The sequence below is a fragment of the Siphateles boraxobius genome, unplaced genomic scaffold (assembly GCF_051911475.1).
Source record: "Siphateles boraxobius isolate OS27281-9 unplaced genomic scaffold, OSU_SipBor_1 35, whole genome shotgun sequence".
In the NCBI taxonomy this organism is placed as follows: domain Eukaryota; kingdom Metazoa; phylum Chordata; class Actinopteri; order Cypriniformes; family Leuciscidae; genus Siphateles; species Siphateles boraxobius.
This window is the reverse complement of record NW_027508975.1, coordinates 3,541,998-3,559,180: the sequence shown is the minus strand read 5'-3', so window position 1 is coordinate 3,559,180 and position 17,183 is coordinate 3,541,998. Positions and strand designations below refer to the sequence as shown.

General features: G+C 35.8%; 1 protein-coding gene across 13 annotated transcripts in view; it reads left to right on the top strand.

The window, feature by feature from the left end:
* Positions 1-17,183, top strand: part of ppp1r9a (protein phosphatase 1, regulatory subunit 9A) — a 63,606-nt gene that overhangs the window by 25,614 nt on the left and 20,809 nt on the right. For all 13 annotated transcript variants that reach the window (XR_013190424.1, XM_077196066.1, XM_077196063.1 and 10 more), the window contains exons 4-9: positions 634-754; positions 3,842-3,946; positions 7,961-8,096; positions 12,691-12,849; positions 14,730-14,783; positions 16,715-16,944. Coding sequence is in view for 12 of the 13 variants with exons in the window: in XM_077196066.1 (XP_077052181.1) it covers positions 634-754; positions 3,842-3,946; positions 7,961-8,096; positions 12,691-12,849; positions 14,730-14,783; positions 16,715-16,944 (805 nt within the window). In the remaining variant the exon portion in view is untranslated. The remainder of the gene's footprint in view (positions 1-633; positions 755-3,841; positions 3,947-7,960; positions 8,097-12,690; positions 12,850-14,729; positions 14,784-16,714; positions 16,945-17,183) is intronic.

Below are 17,183 nucleotides of genomic sequence, written 5' to 3'. Positions count from 1 at the left end.
TTAATGACAACATTTACATTTATTCATTTAGCTGACGCTTTTATCCAAAGCGACTTACAATTGCTATATTTCAGAGGTCGCACGCCTCTGGAGCAACTAGGGGTTAAGTGTCTTGCTCAGGGAGAAATTGGTGTCTCACAGTGGTCTCCCACACCAAAGGCATGTGTCTTATCCACTGCGCCATCACGACCCCTTGATGACAAGCCCTTGATGTCAGTGTCACAAAAGAGAATTCTCTGAGGTTGAAATTTTAGGATTGTTTTAATGATAAACGACACTGGGTCTAGTCATCACACTTTTCACCCAAGTTATTTTTCAGTCTGTTTTTACTCAAAACCTTATGGTTACTGAGATACACTATAGCCCTTGTGACAATTAGCTCTGGTTTCCTCTTTAATTGTTTTACAAAAAAAAAAAAACAATATAGATACGAATAGGTTTTCAGGGAAATGTTTGTTCTGCATGTATCTGTGTATTTTGAGCGCTGTGAAATCAGTGGTAAGCCTTGAATATTGATCAGTCATAATATGCATCCATCCATCCAATGATTTATTGAATTGTCATTCTTTCCATTTGCTCACCACTAATGTTTTTCCTTTCACTGATTTGTGTTTGTTCATCTGTGTATGTCAGATGACGACGGCCTGGGCATCAGTATTATAGGAATGGGGGTTGGTGCTGACGCAGGCCTGGAGAAGCTGGGCATCTTCGTCAAGACTGTCATAGAGGGTGGAGCAGCGGAGAGAGATGGAAGGTAAACTAAACTGCACATAGAAAGTAGTGATAAACTAAAATTCAATTCAATGTGGCCTCAGACTGTTGGACTGCACTGTGTGGTTTGTTGAGTGGCATCAAACCCTGCTGAAATCCTGAGAAATGTTACTTGTTTCAAGATTACCAAGCAACTCTATGCTTTGCAATAAGGTTTCAAAAGGACCATTCAATAGCCAGAATGAAATTTCCTCCACCATTAACTCTAGGCTGTTTCTGTGCACAGTGTAACAATGGACGATTTGACAGCGACATTGAAATCTTTGCACTGAAGTACTTTTTTTTTTTACTTTTTGCATAGAGGAATACTTATTCATGCTTTCAGTATTAATTAATTGGCGAGATTGCAAAATGTATGTGAAGGTCAAGGTGCAAATTAGGATTCAATCTGGCAAGCGTCTCTCCTATGCTGGCAAAGCAGAGCTCGATATCCAGACAGGAATCAAGGGTCCAAGCAATTTGGTATAACTCACAAAGCTCATTACAGATATCACACAGTTGGGGCTCTTCATGCAAACACCGCAGCATTCTGAAAATTATATCATCCTATGTTGTTAAGGAGCTTACTCGTCTTTGTAATCCTATTCTATGATTGTAATTCCTTCTGTCTTGTGAGCATTATTCTTTAGCTTCTGAAATGAAAGAATGTGACCGGCTGTTATGAACTGCTCCGAGACTTGGAGGTGAAGATCCAAATGCAGCTTTATTATAGAATAGTCAAACAGGCAGGGATCAACAACAGCAAAACAGGGCAACGGAGACAAGGCAGAGACAAACCAGATACAAGCAAAGGGTCGAGGCAGGCAGAGAGAATCAGAGTCCAAGAGCAATCCAAAGTCAAAACCAGAAAAACAAACACGGGAAGCCATAGGCCGGTAAGCCATAGGCTATGACCTAAATTATTTACCTGAAGTATTCTCTAAGACTTTAAAGGGGTCATCGGATGCAAAATTCACTTTTATATGGTGTTTGCACCATAGTGTGTGGACACAACCACCATACAATGGAAAAAATCCATTCGCTCCATCCATTTTTTATCCTCAAAAAGCGTTAACACTTAATAATCAAGCCGTTTGGATTTTCTCCGCCCACGACCACTGACGGACTGTCCCGTATTAGCATATTTCCGCCCTCAGCCAATTGTATACATTGGGTGCTTCTCATTTCTTATTTGTGCATCCTCGTTTCCTTTCCTCGCTTCCTTTCCTAGCGCCTCAGCTCCTCCCCCTGTAGGTTGTGAGGGAAGGACGCCTGGAAAGAAAATGAGGATGGAGGAATCGAATGAAAGCTTTTTTTATACATTGGAATACTTGATCATTCGAGCGTCACTTCACAGCGTCATCAGCAGCGCTCAAAGCATCTGCCCTTATGTTGTTGAAGTTTGTTTATTTAAGAAATTCATAATGAACAATAATAAAGCAAGATACCCTGTTGAAATATGTGAGATGTGTGGTTTATATAAACTGCATAGGTAAATATAATTTAAAAAGATTGTGACCGATGTGAAGGGGGAGGAGAATGTATACGTGCGTCACGTTTAGTCAATGGAACAGTTCCGCATAGGATACACCTGTGTATCCTCGCTCATGACTCCTCTGAAAGCCTCCTCGCTCCTCGTTCCTCGACTCCTCGCGGTGCAATTAGAGAATTGAGATGTCCTTCAAGATGGCTGTGCTTGATTGGTTTCCGGGTCATAGGATGGAGGACAGAGGAGCAAGGAGACGAGGAGGGATATTGAGAAGCACCCTGCCTGTCAAGGCAGCACTTTATGTGTCTTGTGTCGACACCCCCCATGGAAGAGGGGGGGGGGGGGGGGGGGGGGGGCAGTCGCTCATTATCATTTAAAGAGACATGCACCGAAGCGGGTCGCTGTGAACAGAGCTGTTTTTGAGGAGGTAAAAAGGGTGTTGTTTTACACAACCATTGAGGACTTTTAACCAAAGTATGTTGCAAACTTTACATGAAGACCCTAAAGAATCATACCAACTTGTGGAAAATGGGCATCGATGACCCCTTTAAGTAATTATTACTTTTTTCTTTTTTTAAGTCATATTTATGTTCATTCACATGCAAAGAATATATTTTGGAAAATACATTGTATTATAATAATAATAATAATAATAATAATTATTATTAACAATTATATAATTATTATTTTTAACATTATTATTATTAACATCAACAATTATTATTATTATTAATAAATAATTATTACATCTTATTATTAATTATTAATTTAATTCACTGTTGGCATCTTTACACTGGTGGAATTATCTTCAGTATGCAGCAATAAATCTTTACACATCTTTGCTAAATCTTTGCAATCTTATTTTGGGTCTTTACTTTTATCTTTACGTTTTTATAAATTAATCTTAGCGGATTCTCCGGGAAACCCTGTCCTTGGAGGTACTATGTCCTTCATACTTTAGCATATTTGATCCAATGAAAAAGCAGAGTGATGAGAAGGCCTCAGGCAGAACATAATTAAGCTTTTTTTTTAAAGTAATCTCAATATGACAGAGAAATCACTATTCATATCTAGTTCAGTCATGAAACTCTAGAGGGCGCAGGCTGAGAGATCCTTTACATGCAATCTACAAGCAATCACATCATTACCGCATGGCACAAGCTGATTGGCCTCTGCTGATCCTGCAGCCAATGAGATTGCTCGCTCAACAATTAAATGGTCTAATTCAGTGTTTGCTGTATGGTAGTTCCTCTGAAACCCTCCACCTCCCCCAGCTCCACCTGCCTAGATCAGCTACGGGATTCATGCATGTTTATTTATGGAATAGCAGCAGGATATCTTACATGCTCACAGTCTGTGTATCTATTAGCAGTAGCAAGTTCATACTTGCTCTACAGAAGCAATAATCAACAGCAGCAGCACAGCAGATCTAGTCCGACAAGACCAAACATTAACATTGCCATATTCAATAACATTCTAAGACTATTTTGCGAGTTGTCATGATTGAAATACTATTATACAAACCTGTTTTAGAGATTGCACAATGTCCTAATAGTGTCACTGTAAAAAGTGTTAAAACATATCCACCTTCATTTTCCACAGAATTATGGTGAACGATCAGATCGTGGAGGTTGACGGCACCAGTCTGGTGGGAGTAACTCAGAGCTTCGCTGCTTCTGTCCTGAGAAACACGCAGGGAGTAGTCAGGTAAGATGTTCACAGCCATTTTTTGCTCGTTTATTATGTTTCATTAATACCAGGTTTGCCCTTTAATGCTGACCACCAGATACCTACATTCGAATCCCCACTATAACTTTTATTTTATAATTTTATAATATCTATTTTTAGCTTATGAAATACTATGACATTGCATCATCTTTCCCTCCCACGCAGCACTTTTGTGAGAATAACACAGAATTCTTGTTAGTGTATCCAAACTCCCCTTAGACACGACAGCAGAAAGCATGTCTTTGAAAAGAGTATCAGCTGGCAGGAGCACTTCACACTGTGAGAAAACAAGGCTCTTCATTAACAATAGTTCTGCACAGTGTGATGGAGCGTATTGTTGTTGAACAGATGCTGTCAGTGGTGTATTATTCCACTTCATCTGTAAATATTAAGACACTGAAAATGTAGTTGATTGGAACAGTGAATTTAGCCTTAACCTTCAAATGTATGTTTATTTAAAAATGCTTTCCTGAAAAATAATTTCCTTAAATGCAACTTTTTGAGAGGGACTGAACTTAATGATCCATATAATTCACATGGCCATGGACAAGCTGACAGTCCGCACTGCAAAAAAGAATGCTAATTTTCTTGAGCAGTATTTTGTCTTGTTTTCCAGTAAAAAAACCTTCAAAACCTCCTTAAAAATAAAATAAATTCACTCAAGAAGCAATATATATATACTCATCAAGGCTGCGTTTATTTAATCAAAAATACAGAAAAAACAATAATATCGTGAAATATTATTACAGTTTAATTAATGGTTTTCTGTTTTAATATACTTGAAAGTATAATTTATTTCTGTGATGCAAAACTGAATTTTCAGAATCATTACTCCAGTCTTAAGTGTCACATGATCCTTCAGAAATGATTATAATATGCTGATTTGATACTCAGTTATTGTAACGATGCGGGAGAGTGAAGCGAGAAGTGAATCCAATTGCAAGCACATTTATTAATAAAACAAACAAAAGGAACTCAGACCAGGAACACAGAAACAGCAACCATTACAACATTAACAACTCACAAAGACAGGCTTGAAACACAGGGCTTAAATACAGGGGTAAACAAGCTAAACAAGATAACAAGAGGGCGTGGTTAATCAGAAACACCTGGGGATACTTATAAACTAGAAAAAACTACAAAGGACTACAAAACATGACACCGCACAGGAAATATCTACAGTTCACAAGACAAGGGAAACACAGGACAGACAGGAACAAGACATGAACCCAAACCGTGACAGTTATTATCAATGTTGGAAACATTTGATTTGACAAAAAAAATACTTTTTTCAGGATTCGTTGATGAATAAAAAGTTAAAAAGAACAGCATTTATTCAAAATAGGAACCTTTTGTAACAATTTACATTCTTGTATATATATATAGTTTTGGGTTATGCCAGATTTTTACTAGAAAACATCAAATGCATCTAATACTATGAGGCTCTCAGAAACGCACAATTTCACCATGAGTGTATTTTGATCATATTTTTATTATTTTGTCTATTCTTTCCTGGTTTCGTTTCATTCCCTCCTCCTGGTTGTTTGCGCTCTGTTCTCACCAATGAGGCAGTGTGACCCAGATTGAGAATTTGTGCTAAATTTACCCTTCTGTAGGAATTAAGGCAGGTCTTAAACTCTATCTGCACCAGCAACCACCAATAAATATATTAAGATTGGCACTATTAAGAGTCATTGCTGTGATGATTCAGTGTCAAAATCATGAGGTTTTTTTTTAGCAAGTTGGCTGGAACAACTCCTCGCTGTGTGAGGCGATGCACACATCCTGAAATGCATTCTGTCACCCCAGATGTATGTGAATATAAGTGGAGGGATCTCTCAATAGGAGATCTCTGTCCCGGAGCAGTTGGGACTCCCTGCGTGTGGTACCGAGACGGAAGGGAGGACTGTTTCCAGGTCAGCTGCATTGCAAAAGCATCACAGGGTATTGGCCCAGTTGTTGCTTTAGATGTAGATCAAATTTGGACCCTTATCTGTGCCTAATGCAGGGTGATTAGGACTCACTGCTGAGCACTTCCCTGTGGCTTATCATTCCAATTATGGGGTGAATATTATTGGAGGGAACTGTTGTCAAAAAAAAAATGTATGCATCACATTTTATGTGGTTACTGATATCGTACAGATATGTTGTACATCCTAATTTCATATGCAGAGACAAGTAAGTTTTCTGTAGGTTAATGTCTCGAAGAGAAAACCTTATTGTTTTACAGATATACAGTTTTTCATTCACGATCAGGTTTACTCATAAATTATGCCATTTGGTGGGTCTTTAAAAATAGCACCCAATAATGTCACCACTGCATTCATTTGGAAACAACATTCTTTATAGGTAAAGTAACTTGCATAAATTATTTGACTTTTAATTATTATTCAAACGTCTTTCTAAAGCAGAATGTCACCTTCAGAGATTAATAATTAATGATTAACAAATTGCAATTCTTTTCGGTGCCACTAGTGGTACAGAAATAACAAACTTTCATTTTCAAGGTTCTTTTGCAGTAAATTTTTCCCTGACATTCTCAAGCAGGATTCTTAACATTTTGTACAGTTATTATGTTCACCTTGTCACAGTCATTTATCACACTGACATCGCAAGAAGTGCCTCCTGCCACGTTCGTTGATTTATAGGGTATATTATAAAAGATATAATCCGTCAGTGAACTGAGAACAAAAATGCCTGCTTGAAGCCAGATAATGCAAGAAAAGAGCTTCACTTCATTGAAATAGAAAAGAAGGGTTTTTATACCTTTCTTTATTTTACTGAATGACACTCAATTTCACCTTCTACATTTTTATACCCTCCTCATTTATGTAAAATCTATTCTGTTCTTTTTCTCTATTTGAAAATCAATACCCATGATCTTTCATAGAGTTCAACAGTCAGGTTCCGGAAGTAAAAATTGATTTTAGTGATAAATTATACTATGAGCTACAAGGTTGTTAAAGACCCCCTATAGTGAAATTCAAGTTTTTAATGTTGTTTATACAGTATGTCTGTGGTGTTTTTAAATATGCTTTAAGACAAACCATGTGCAAACTCATAAGTTAACACTATTGCTGAGTATTTTCTTTTTAAAACTCCAGTGAACCAAAGACAGTCTCAAAAACGTGGTTTTGAAATCGACGGTGTTTCTTACGTCACAAACTACCTTGGGCTCGGGCTTTAGCATATCATTAACTATGCCGTGAAGAAAGGGAGTCTCACGAGAAGCCAGTTTATCCCTGTATATTTTTCTGTTGATATGAAAAATTGTGTACATTTAGCAATATAGCAGGTGAATTATGTATATGATGTATATTACGATGTTATAATACTATATACATTTCTCCACTGACGTTTTGAGTTGTTCATAACGTTTATAAGGATACTGGTTTTTAGAAGGCAGACTGAGATGGCATTTCTGTCATTTTTGTGATCAAAGATGAGTTTTAAGGGATAAAAGAAATGTATTACAGGGGGACTTTAATCGACTAGTACATGTATATGCTTTTGACGCCGTGAGCCTCCATTATTTCAACATATTGTTAAAATTAGCGTGTTTAACAGTGGAATTTGTGGTAAAAAAAAACTACATTACCCATGATGCTGTACAGAAATTTCCACCAATCAGTCAAAACAAGCAAACAGCGCCAAAAGAGCTCTTTAGCTCCACGCCACCCATTCCCATGATCTCCCTACGCTCTCAAAATACTTTGTATTTTGTATATATATGCATATTTCATATATTGTTGCTATGATTAACTTTTCTAAATGAGTAGTTTTATATTTCAACATCGTTTTTAATTTGATTGTTGTTTGCAATGCTTCATGGGATTGTAGTTCTTTCCCTCACTAAAGCCGTTAAGTACACAGTCTTGTAGAAATGAATGGAAAAAATACGTACTTTTAAAATATGCACTCCATAGCCTTTACCTCTTAGCATGTGATCAGAAATTCCCTCCCTTCTCATTGGCAGTTGGTGTGTCTGTGCAGGTTTGTGATTGGCCGAGAGCGTCCGGGACAGCAGAGCGAGGTGGCTCAGCTCATCAGTCAGACTCTGGAGCAGGAGAGACGTCAGAGAGAGATGATGGAGCAACAGTACGCCCAGTACGATGCTGATGATGACGAGGTGAGCACAGAACAGGTCTGAGCATGTCAGCATCTGTCTGAACAGGTTAATCAACCATCAAGAGCCAGTTGGAGCAGGTTCAAATCTATTATCCATGATTCGGCCATGCTACAAGCCTCAACCTGTTACAATTAGTCACAAGCAGGATGAAAACAGTTCTGCTGGTCAAAAGCTATATAATCAAGCTACAACCTAAAACTAATGCTATGAACTGTTGAGTTGCACAGTTCTATTTAATCAAGAGAACTATTGTATATTTTCTGTCTCACAATATCCTACATTTGACCATATCTTTCTGTGCTGCAGGACAGATAATTCCTTCTCAAAATAATTTTATATGAATCTTGAGCCCGTAGTGCCGCCAAAACACATCATTTCATTGCTCCATCTAATTAAGTCTTCCTGTTGAAAGGGAAAAAAACACAAATATATCAATTCAATCCTTCTAGACTAGGGGTTCTTGAAAAATGTACTAAACATTTACCAAATTGATTACATTGCTGTTTCATTCCAGTTTTTAAGATGGAATTCATGCTGTTAATCAGTAATTGAAACTGTTTTATTATATTATATTTTTTTTAATCCTAAGGAAGGAGAGATTAATATGTGTTAATAATAATAATTATTACTCCTTTCTTTGGTAGAAAAAAGATAAACTGAAAAAATTAATACAGAGTGAATATTTCCCTGAAAATATTTAATACATTTATTAGTGCAACAAACAGACAATTATTTAATTTTGAAAACTGATAATGTTTTTTTTTCATACAGTAAAAATCAATCTTAATACTTAAAAATATACAGTTCCCCTTATATTTTGGCAAATGTATTATCATATATTTATTATTCGGATGTCATTGGCATAAAAACATCTGAACACCTCTGCCCTAGACGAAGCACAAATGGACTTTCCTGCCTCTCCTCTAAAGATTTCAGCAATGTTACAAAGTGTGTTTAGGTCGGTGAGCGCTTCACATGGTCCATGGAGAGTTAATGGAGTTTGTTATATTACTAGTCACTGAATTATTGCTCAGTTCTCATTAGTGGATCGGGCGGGCGGCCTGGCTTTTCAGACAAAAGGTCCACAAGTCTGTTGTCACATCTGTGCCTGTGCTGCGATCTATTTGTGAAGGATAAAGAGAGCGAGGTGCATTTCCATAATGCATGCGCTACTGTCACTGCAGCGGGATTCAACACGAAAGCTCTGAAGACTGACTCAAGAAAGCGTTGAATTAATCGCCCGCTACGATTCAGAGAAAATGACATCAGTAGACCAGACAAAGCAATTTCTACCTTGTGATTTGGAGGACGCGGACAATTTAGCATTATAGGCTCTTGTGCAGCGCAGAATGATGCAAGACTCACATGTGCTAATGCAAGAGTGAATTTTTAATGGCTCTCATTATTTGTCAGTGAGAATCTAAATTAGCATTTTGAATGATGGATATATGTGCGTTGAGTTCTCCTTCAGATTGCATCAAAATCTCACATTCTCAATTTAACTGATATCCTTCTTGTGCACCGCATGGTTTTATGTGTTCCTCCTCTGCTGGCTCGGATGCAGGCTGCGCTCTTGAAATAGCTGTGCGATCAGCACTGTTTTATAATTCTGGCACAGGCAGCTTCTCCCGGCAGACAAGCTGCCCGTAAGGAATTGTAATGAATGTAGCAGTCCTCGCTAAAGATTAGCAGGTTTGCATGTGGGTGGGTGGGTGTTTGTTCTTGCGATCTTGTGTGCTTGAGCGTCAGCGAGTGAATGTCTGTTCAAATGTGTCATATCAGTGTCATGCAAGAGGGGCCTCCAAAAATGAAAGTTTAAGGGCTGGTGTGTTCAGTGAGGCAGAAGGGTGTGAACCTGCCTGAAAACTCGCTGTGCTGTGGATTAGCAGATGCCAAAACCATTCACAAGCTGCCTGTCAGCGGTAAATGGCCTTAAAACAGCAGGGTCCTGCAGGATATAGTGGTTATAAGGACATCTAAAAAGGTTAGTGGTGTTGGAAAGGGCATACAGTGACATCTCAGCCACACTTATAAATATATGACTTTTTTTTTTCAATTAAGCAACCATAACAGTATCTTCGAACATGTGCACATGTTCATGAGTTTATATTGTTTAAGGACGCACAATAAATAAGTACTATTGGTTATTGGCTGGAATTTGGGCTTTTTTAATTTATCATAACGGTCAATATTGAATCAATATTTATAACATCGACTTAAAAGGATTAAAAGGATTCAAAATCCATTATCAAACAATAATTTATAATGTCTGTATCACACACACACACACACACACACACACACATTATATAAACAAAAAACTTTGTAAGATGTGATTAATCGTGATTAATCATTTTGACAGCACTATATGTGTGTGTACAGTTTTTATATATTAAATTGTAAAATATTTATTCTAAATATAAGGCGATATTGCCTCATATGTTTGTTTTCTGTTCTACAGATCACTAAAAATGTAATTTTTAAAAACACTAATAAATTAATAACACTGTTAAATGTAATCTTTAGAAAATATTACAATTAATACCCATTTTCTTTCTAAATTAACTTGAAGCATTTGTAAGCATTTGTGTTTTATTGGGTTACTTTTAATTTCAGACAAAATAATAGTTTAGACATATTTTACTCAATAATATAAAATCCAGTAAGTGGCACTTGTTTATTTAGGTAGGCTATTTTGTTATCTAGTACAGTGATATTTATACATTTTGAAGTTTGGCATAAGTACTACTTTCAATGCCGCTGTAATATGACCTTCTTGAAATGAGTTTCCTCAAACGTGTGCAGTACGGTGACCACCAGTGTGTTAAAAGAATGGTGACACATAAACTAATTGAATGTGACACTCTAAAATGAGCTAATTTGCCCCTTGACTATATCTGAGAGGTAATATCACGCTGATGATATGGATGATATGATGTCCTCTCAATTAACATATAATGCGTGTGAAGAGATGAGAGCGAGAGACACAGATGGTTAAAGCAGTACAGTAGAGCAGGGTTACATATGGCCTCCTGCCAGGCAGAATAATTTGATGTGGAAAGGAGGCGTCCCGGGGAACAGACGCGATACAAGCCCCAGCCGAGCAGAACTGACCTGTCCGTGTGTGTCCACACTCGAGCAGGAGAAATACATGCTGCATGACTTGTGTTTATTTTGAAAAGACAACAGACCAAAACTCTGAAATGTTTGGGGTCAGTATGTTTTTTTTTTTTATTCAGCATTGAATTGATCAAAAGTGACAGTAAATGCATTTCTAGTTCAAATGAATACTTTTCTGTAAAACTTTCTATTCATCCAAAAATTCTCATGGTTTCAACAAAAATATTAAGCATATAACTGTTGGTTTTTTTTACATTGATAATAATAATAAATGTTTCTTGAGCGGCAAATCAGCATATTACAATGATTTCTGAAGGATCATGTGACACTGAAGACTGGAGTAATGATGATGAAAATTCAGCTTTGATCAAAGGAATAAATTACATTTTAAAATATATTAAAATAGAAACAGCTATTTTAAACTGTAATATTTCAAAACAGTACTGTATTTGTGATCAAATAAATGCAGCGTAGGTGAGCATAAGAGACTTCAATTCAAAAACAATCAAAAATCCCAACTTTTAGGTGGTTATTTACTAGCTCAAGTCAAAACAGTATGATACTGTTTGGATTCCTCCTTAAAATTAATTTTTTCTCTCATTTTTTTGGTATGCCAAGTTTAATCGCTTAGAAAAGTAATAGCACAACTCAATGAACCTCACAAATTGAGGTAAAGTTCATTTTTCCATTGGCTAAGCAGTTAATATAAAATCAAAACCAGGGTTTTTTAGGGTATCAAGTCCTTTAGTATCTATATTGCTATTTTTAAAATACAGCATCCTAGAGATGCAATGTCTGCAGTAAAGTTGTTAAGACTATTAAACAGTATTCCTACACAACTTTAAATAGTATGTAATTTCAGTAATGTTCAGGTCTGGATAAGTGGAAAAATAAAAATATTTGTGTTTCCAGACTATTACCCCTATTCAGTTTTCTAAATTACAAAATTAAGAATTTCTAAAAATAAATGTATCATACAAGCAGTGATTTAATTAATTCTGAATTAGGAGTTAATTTAAGGCGCACATTTTTCATTACGTAAAACTGTTTCTTTTTTTTTTTACTTCACTAAACAAATGTGTGTGCCACTCAAACCAGCAAACGATAATCTAAATCAGTCTGTACTGTGGGGTTTGGTGATGGTGCAACATCAAACCACATTTACAGTATCAAAGTCATGTGTCTGAGGTGAATATATGCAGGTTATAAAGCGGTTTAGTTTCTTCTTATCATGTAAGCGCATGCTAACACTTCAAGGTAAACGAAATTTAAAAAACATACAAATATTTACAGATGACTATATACCAAATATAATGCTGAAAATAATGCTTTATGAACCAATGTCAAATATGGTCTGAAGAATTTGGATATTTGAGTCTATAAAAGTATGGCATTTTAAAATGAAAAATGTGTAGGAACCCTGAGTAAGATTGATTGCTGTAGTAAATGTTTATTCCCATGTGCCTGTGCTCAGACAGGGGAGTACGCCACGGATGAGGAGGAGGAGGCGGAGGCGGGACAGACGGGAAGGGACAGAGATGTGGCCATTGAGGTTTTCGATTTACCCGAAAATGAGGACATCATCTCGCCATCTGAACTGGATGCCACCAAACTTTATCAGAAGTTTCGAGAGGTAAACCAAGAACGCACGCACTTTTTAACAATTGATCAATGATCAACTTAACCTTTAGAAAACATCAAAAGGTCAAACTAAATATTAAGTCAGCTGTTTTTATTTATTTATTTATTTTTTGCGTTTTGCTATTTTTGCAAATACAGATTAAAATAGTATAACTACAGATTAAAATAATGAATGTCTTGTTTTTTAGCAATAAATATAAAAATGAAATGAAAGAAATAGAAATTTGTTATGAAATGAATGAAATGAAATACACTTTATTGTCCCCAAAGGGGAAATTTGTGTTGGACTCAAGGTGTTTACATTGACATTGAAACATTCAAATGCATACATTAAAATAACTAGTATTATAATAAATAACAATTCCTATTCACACACATACATACACATACATATACATACACATATATACACATCATTCATCATTTAACAATTTAATTGAAAAAGGGATAAAAGACTTCTTAAAACGGTTATATCTACACATCGGAAATCTGTATCGTCTTCCAGAAGGTAACAATTCATACTCAGTGTACAGAACATGCAATGGATCAACCACGATTTTATGTGCTTCTCTCAGGACCGATTGTTCATATAATGACTCAAGAGACAAAAATTCTTTTCTCCCAATGGTCTTCATCGCTATTCTAACCAAACGTGCAAGCTTCGACTTTACCTGAACTGTAAGGTTACCAAACCAAACTGTAATGCCATATCTGACTATGCTCTCTATAACTGCCTGATAAAACAACCACATAATTTTCTGGTCAACTCCATAAAGTCTGAGTCTACGTAAAAAATACAGTCTTTGCTGCACACGAGAACAAATTATATCAACGTGAATCCCCCAACTAAGTGTATTATCCACGTAGATACCAAGGTACTTATAGGAACGTACTTGCTTAATTGATTTTCCATGTAAAAGCACTGGTGTGTGATCACCTATTGATCTAAGATCAAAAATCATCTCCTCAGTCTTTTCTGTGTTAAAAATAAGATGATTTAGATCACACCACTCTGCAAACCTTGATATCACTGAGAAATAAACTGACAAATCATTCTTCTCATACAAAAGACTAAGTATCGCTGTATCATCTGAGAACTTCACTATAAAATTGTTATCTACTCTTATCTAACTAGTTTATTTTTATGTTAAATAATAGTTTATATTACATAAATGCAATACTGTTAAAAAGTTTGGGATCAGTAAAATTTCAATAAAAAAGAAATGAATACTTTTATTCAGCGAGGATGCATTAAATTGATCAAAAGTGATGGTAAATAAGGAATAAATTACATTTGAAAATGTATTAAAAATAGACTACAGTCATTTTAAATTGTAATAATATTTCACAATATAATAATAATAACTAAAATAGTTTTAATCAGTAATGTACATAATTATCAACATTTCTCAGAAGAAAAAAAAAAGAGAGAGTTATTCACCTTGATTTTAGTAATTTCCAGGTCTGGATAAGTATGGGAAAAAAGACAACAGAGGAGCTTTGACATCTTGATCAACCTGGAGAAAATAAATGTTCTATTGATCCTTTTCATTTTGTCAATACAACTCATCTGATGAAGCTATTTTTTTCAGTACTGGTTTGAACTCGGACTATCTATTGTCTTCACTGCTTTTCTTATACATTGGTGCTGATGAGAGACCATAACCTTTTCTATATAAATATTGCATTCCAGAGCTCACTCCTTCTTGCTCAGTTGTCTTTTGTCCTGCTCCCTCTCTCCTTTTCATTCTCTTGAGTCAGAGAGAAAGAGTGTCGTCAGTCACGCAGAGAGAGAGTCTCTTCGAGAGGAAGATTGTCCCTGATCATCCAGTCATCTTTCATCTACTCTCTCTTATCCCTTTGTTTCTACAGCTGAAGGTTAAACACACTGTCACTGAAGCTGAGATCCAGAAGCTCAAGAACAAGGTAAGAGGCTACAGTATCTGCTAATATGTGTTTTCCCCCTACAAATGTAGTTAAGCTACAAACTGCAAAACTGGAAGTTACAGTTCTTTAAAGGAAAAGAACAACTGGTTTTATTGACCTCAGACAGGCAGCAAAAATCTGAGTTATTTTAGTAGGTTTTTAATTTTAATTTGAGTGAGTTCGCAACTTTGTAATGTGCCTTTGTCATTTTTATTATTTAAAAAAATATATTTCAAGATAGCTTTAATTTTTATTTCAGCTTTTGTTTTATTAACTTTAGTAATTGGCATTGATAACATAAGATTTTTTTAAGATACGTTTTTTAAGTAAAACATTTTAATCAAAAAAAAAAAAAAAAATATATATATATATATATATATGTCTATATATTGTTCCTTTTATTTTATTTCAACTTTTTTTATTTCCAAAAATAGTTTTAGTTTCAGTTTTATTTAACAATAACAACACAATTAAATATGCTATTTTTCTTTAGTCTCTTGGCAAAGTGCTGAAGCTTTCATCAATACTATTCACCTTGTTAACGTAAGAGCAGGAGCGGTCATTTGTAACTCGAATGTGTGGAGGCTTACAGTCTCATCCACTCCTAGTTATTTTAGCTGTACAAAACGGCTGCTTGATATTGCAAACTGTTCTTTGTTATCATATTATTTTAATGTGTTATCATAACCATAAACACACGGGTTTATAGCTCAGATTATTTTACCATTTACTGAATTTTGTTGTTCAGTTATTTACCTATAGCTGTTATTGAATCGGAAGTTCACACACATTCACAGAAAATAACTTACTTCCACGTTGCAAAATAAAGTAGAGTAGATAGCAACCCATGAAGACGTGCCAGATATTGATGACACTGTTCACCTCTTGACAGTGAACACAGTCAGGGCTAAACTTGACCTTGTGTACGGTGTCAACAAATCTGCTTAATCGTGTAATGTTTTTCTCATCTGTATTAAAGCAATTGTATATTTTTTTAATGCTCTCCTTCAGGCCATATATTTCTGATAGCATGTGCATATAAATTGGATGTGCACAGCTTCTTATCTTATTACTGAGAGATCTTGGTGGATTTTGGATTTACAGTTGATTAAACTGTTTTTAAGTCTCCATAGTCATTTGCCCTGGTTCGCAGACTCTGCATGTACAGTAGGGGTCGCTGACGGGAAATACTTTTCGGGAAGAGGACGTGTCCTACGGTGACATGCTATACATCTTTCAAAATATTATTTTGCTTAGAGTAACATTTTATACTAAATTAATTTATCACGCTGCAGAACAATAAAAAAATGAACAAGATGAAAGTAAAAAGAGGATTTTAAAAAAATGTGAAGACTACTGTCCCGAGATGTACACTTTCTCTTAACATTAATATGCTAACTACACATATAAACTATAGAAATTAAAGCTAAATTAAATTGCAAGCTTATTAAAGACAACACTGAAACACATAAGTGACATGGAGTATTGTACTGTAAATTATATAGGATATGACAATATTATCTAAGAAATCTATCTATATATCTATCTATCTGTCTGTCTGTCAAAAAAAAATTTTTAAAGTACACGTACTGCGTTAGATTAAACTGGGAAGGGTCAGAGCACTTGCATATTGTTGTCCTATTGTTAGTTTAACTGCTTCTATTGTTCTCATTTGTAGGTTGCTTTGGGTAAAAGCGTCTGCTAAATGAATAAATGTAAATCTATCTATCTATCTATCTATCTATCTATCTATCTATCTATCTATCTATCTATCTATCTATCTATCTATCTATCTATCTATCTATCTATCTATCTATCTATCTATCTATCTATCTATCTATCTTAGGGTCTGCTTTGTTTTCCTGTTGTCTTTATTGTTCACCATATGCTTTATTTCCCCACTGTGTCTCCATCCTGGTCTCTCTGTTTAGCTGGCCGCAGTGGAAAAAGAGAAGGCACGGTGGGAGAGAGAGAAGACTCAGCTCAAGCAAAGCATCGAGGATAACAAGGAGAGGATGCTAAAACTGGAGAGCTATTGGATCGAGGCTCAGACGCTGTGTCATACGGTGAACGAGCATCTGAAGGAGGCTCAGAGTCAGTATCAGACCCTGGAGAAGAAGTACAACAAGGCCAAGAAGCTCATTAAGGACTTCCAGCAGAGGTACATTTCCTGAGATGAACAAAGAGTACTTTAACTACGTCCCCTAAACATCATAGAATTCCAAGAGAATACTAATTGCATTTCAGGTAATTACAATAGCAGCGCTTGTGCTGAAGACAAGTATCTTGATTATGTGGTTTCCATTCTATCACAAAAGACAACAAATGAGCTGATTACCAAAAAGAGCTTCGGAGTTTTTAAAGGAGCGATGTTCCTAAACTCTCTTCCAAAACCTAGTG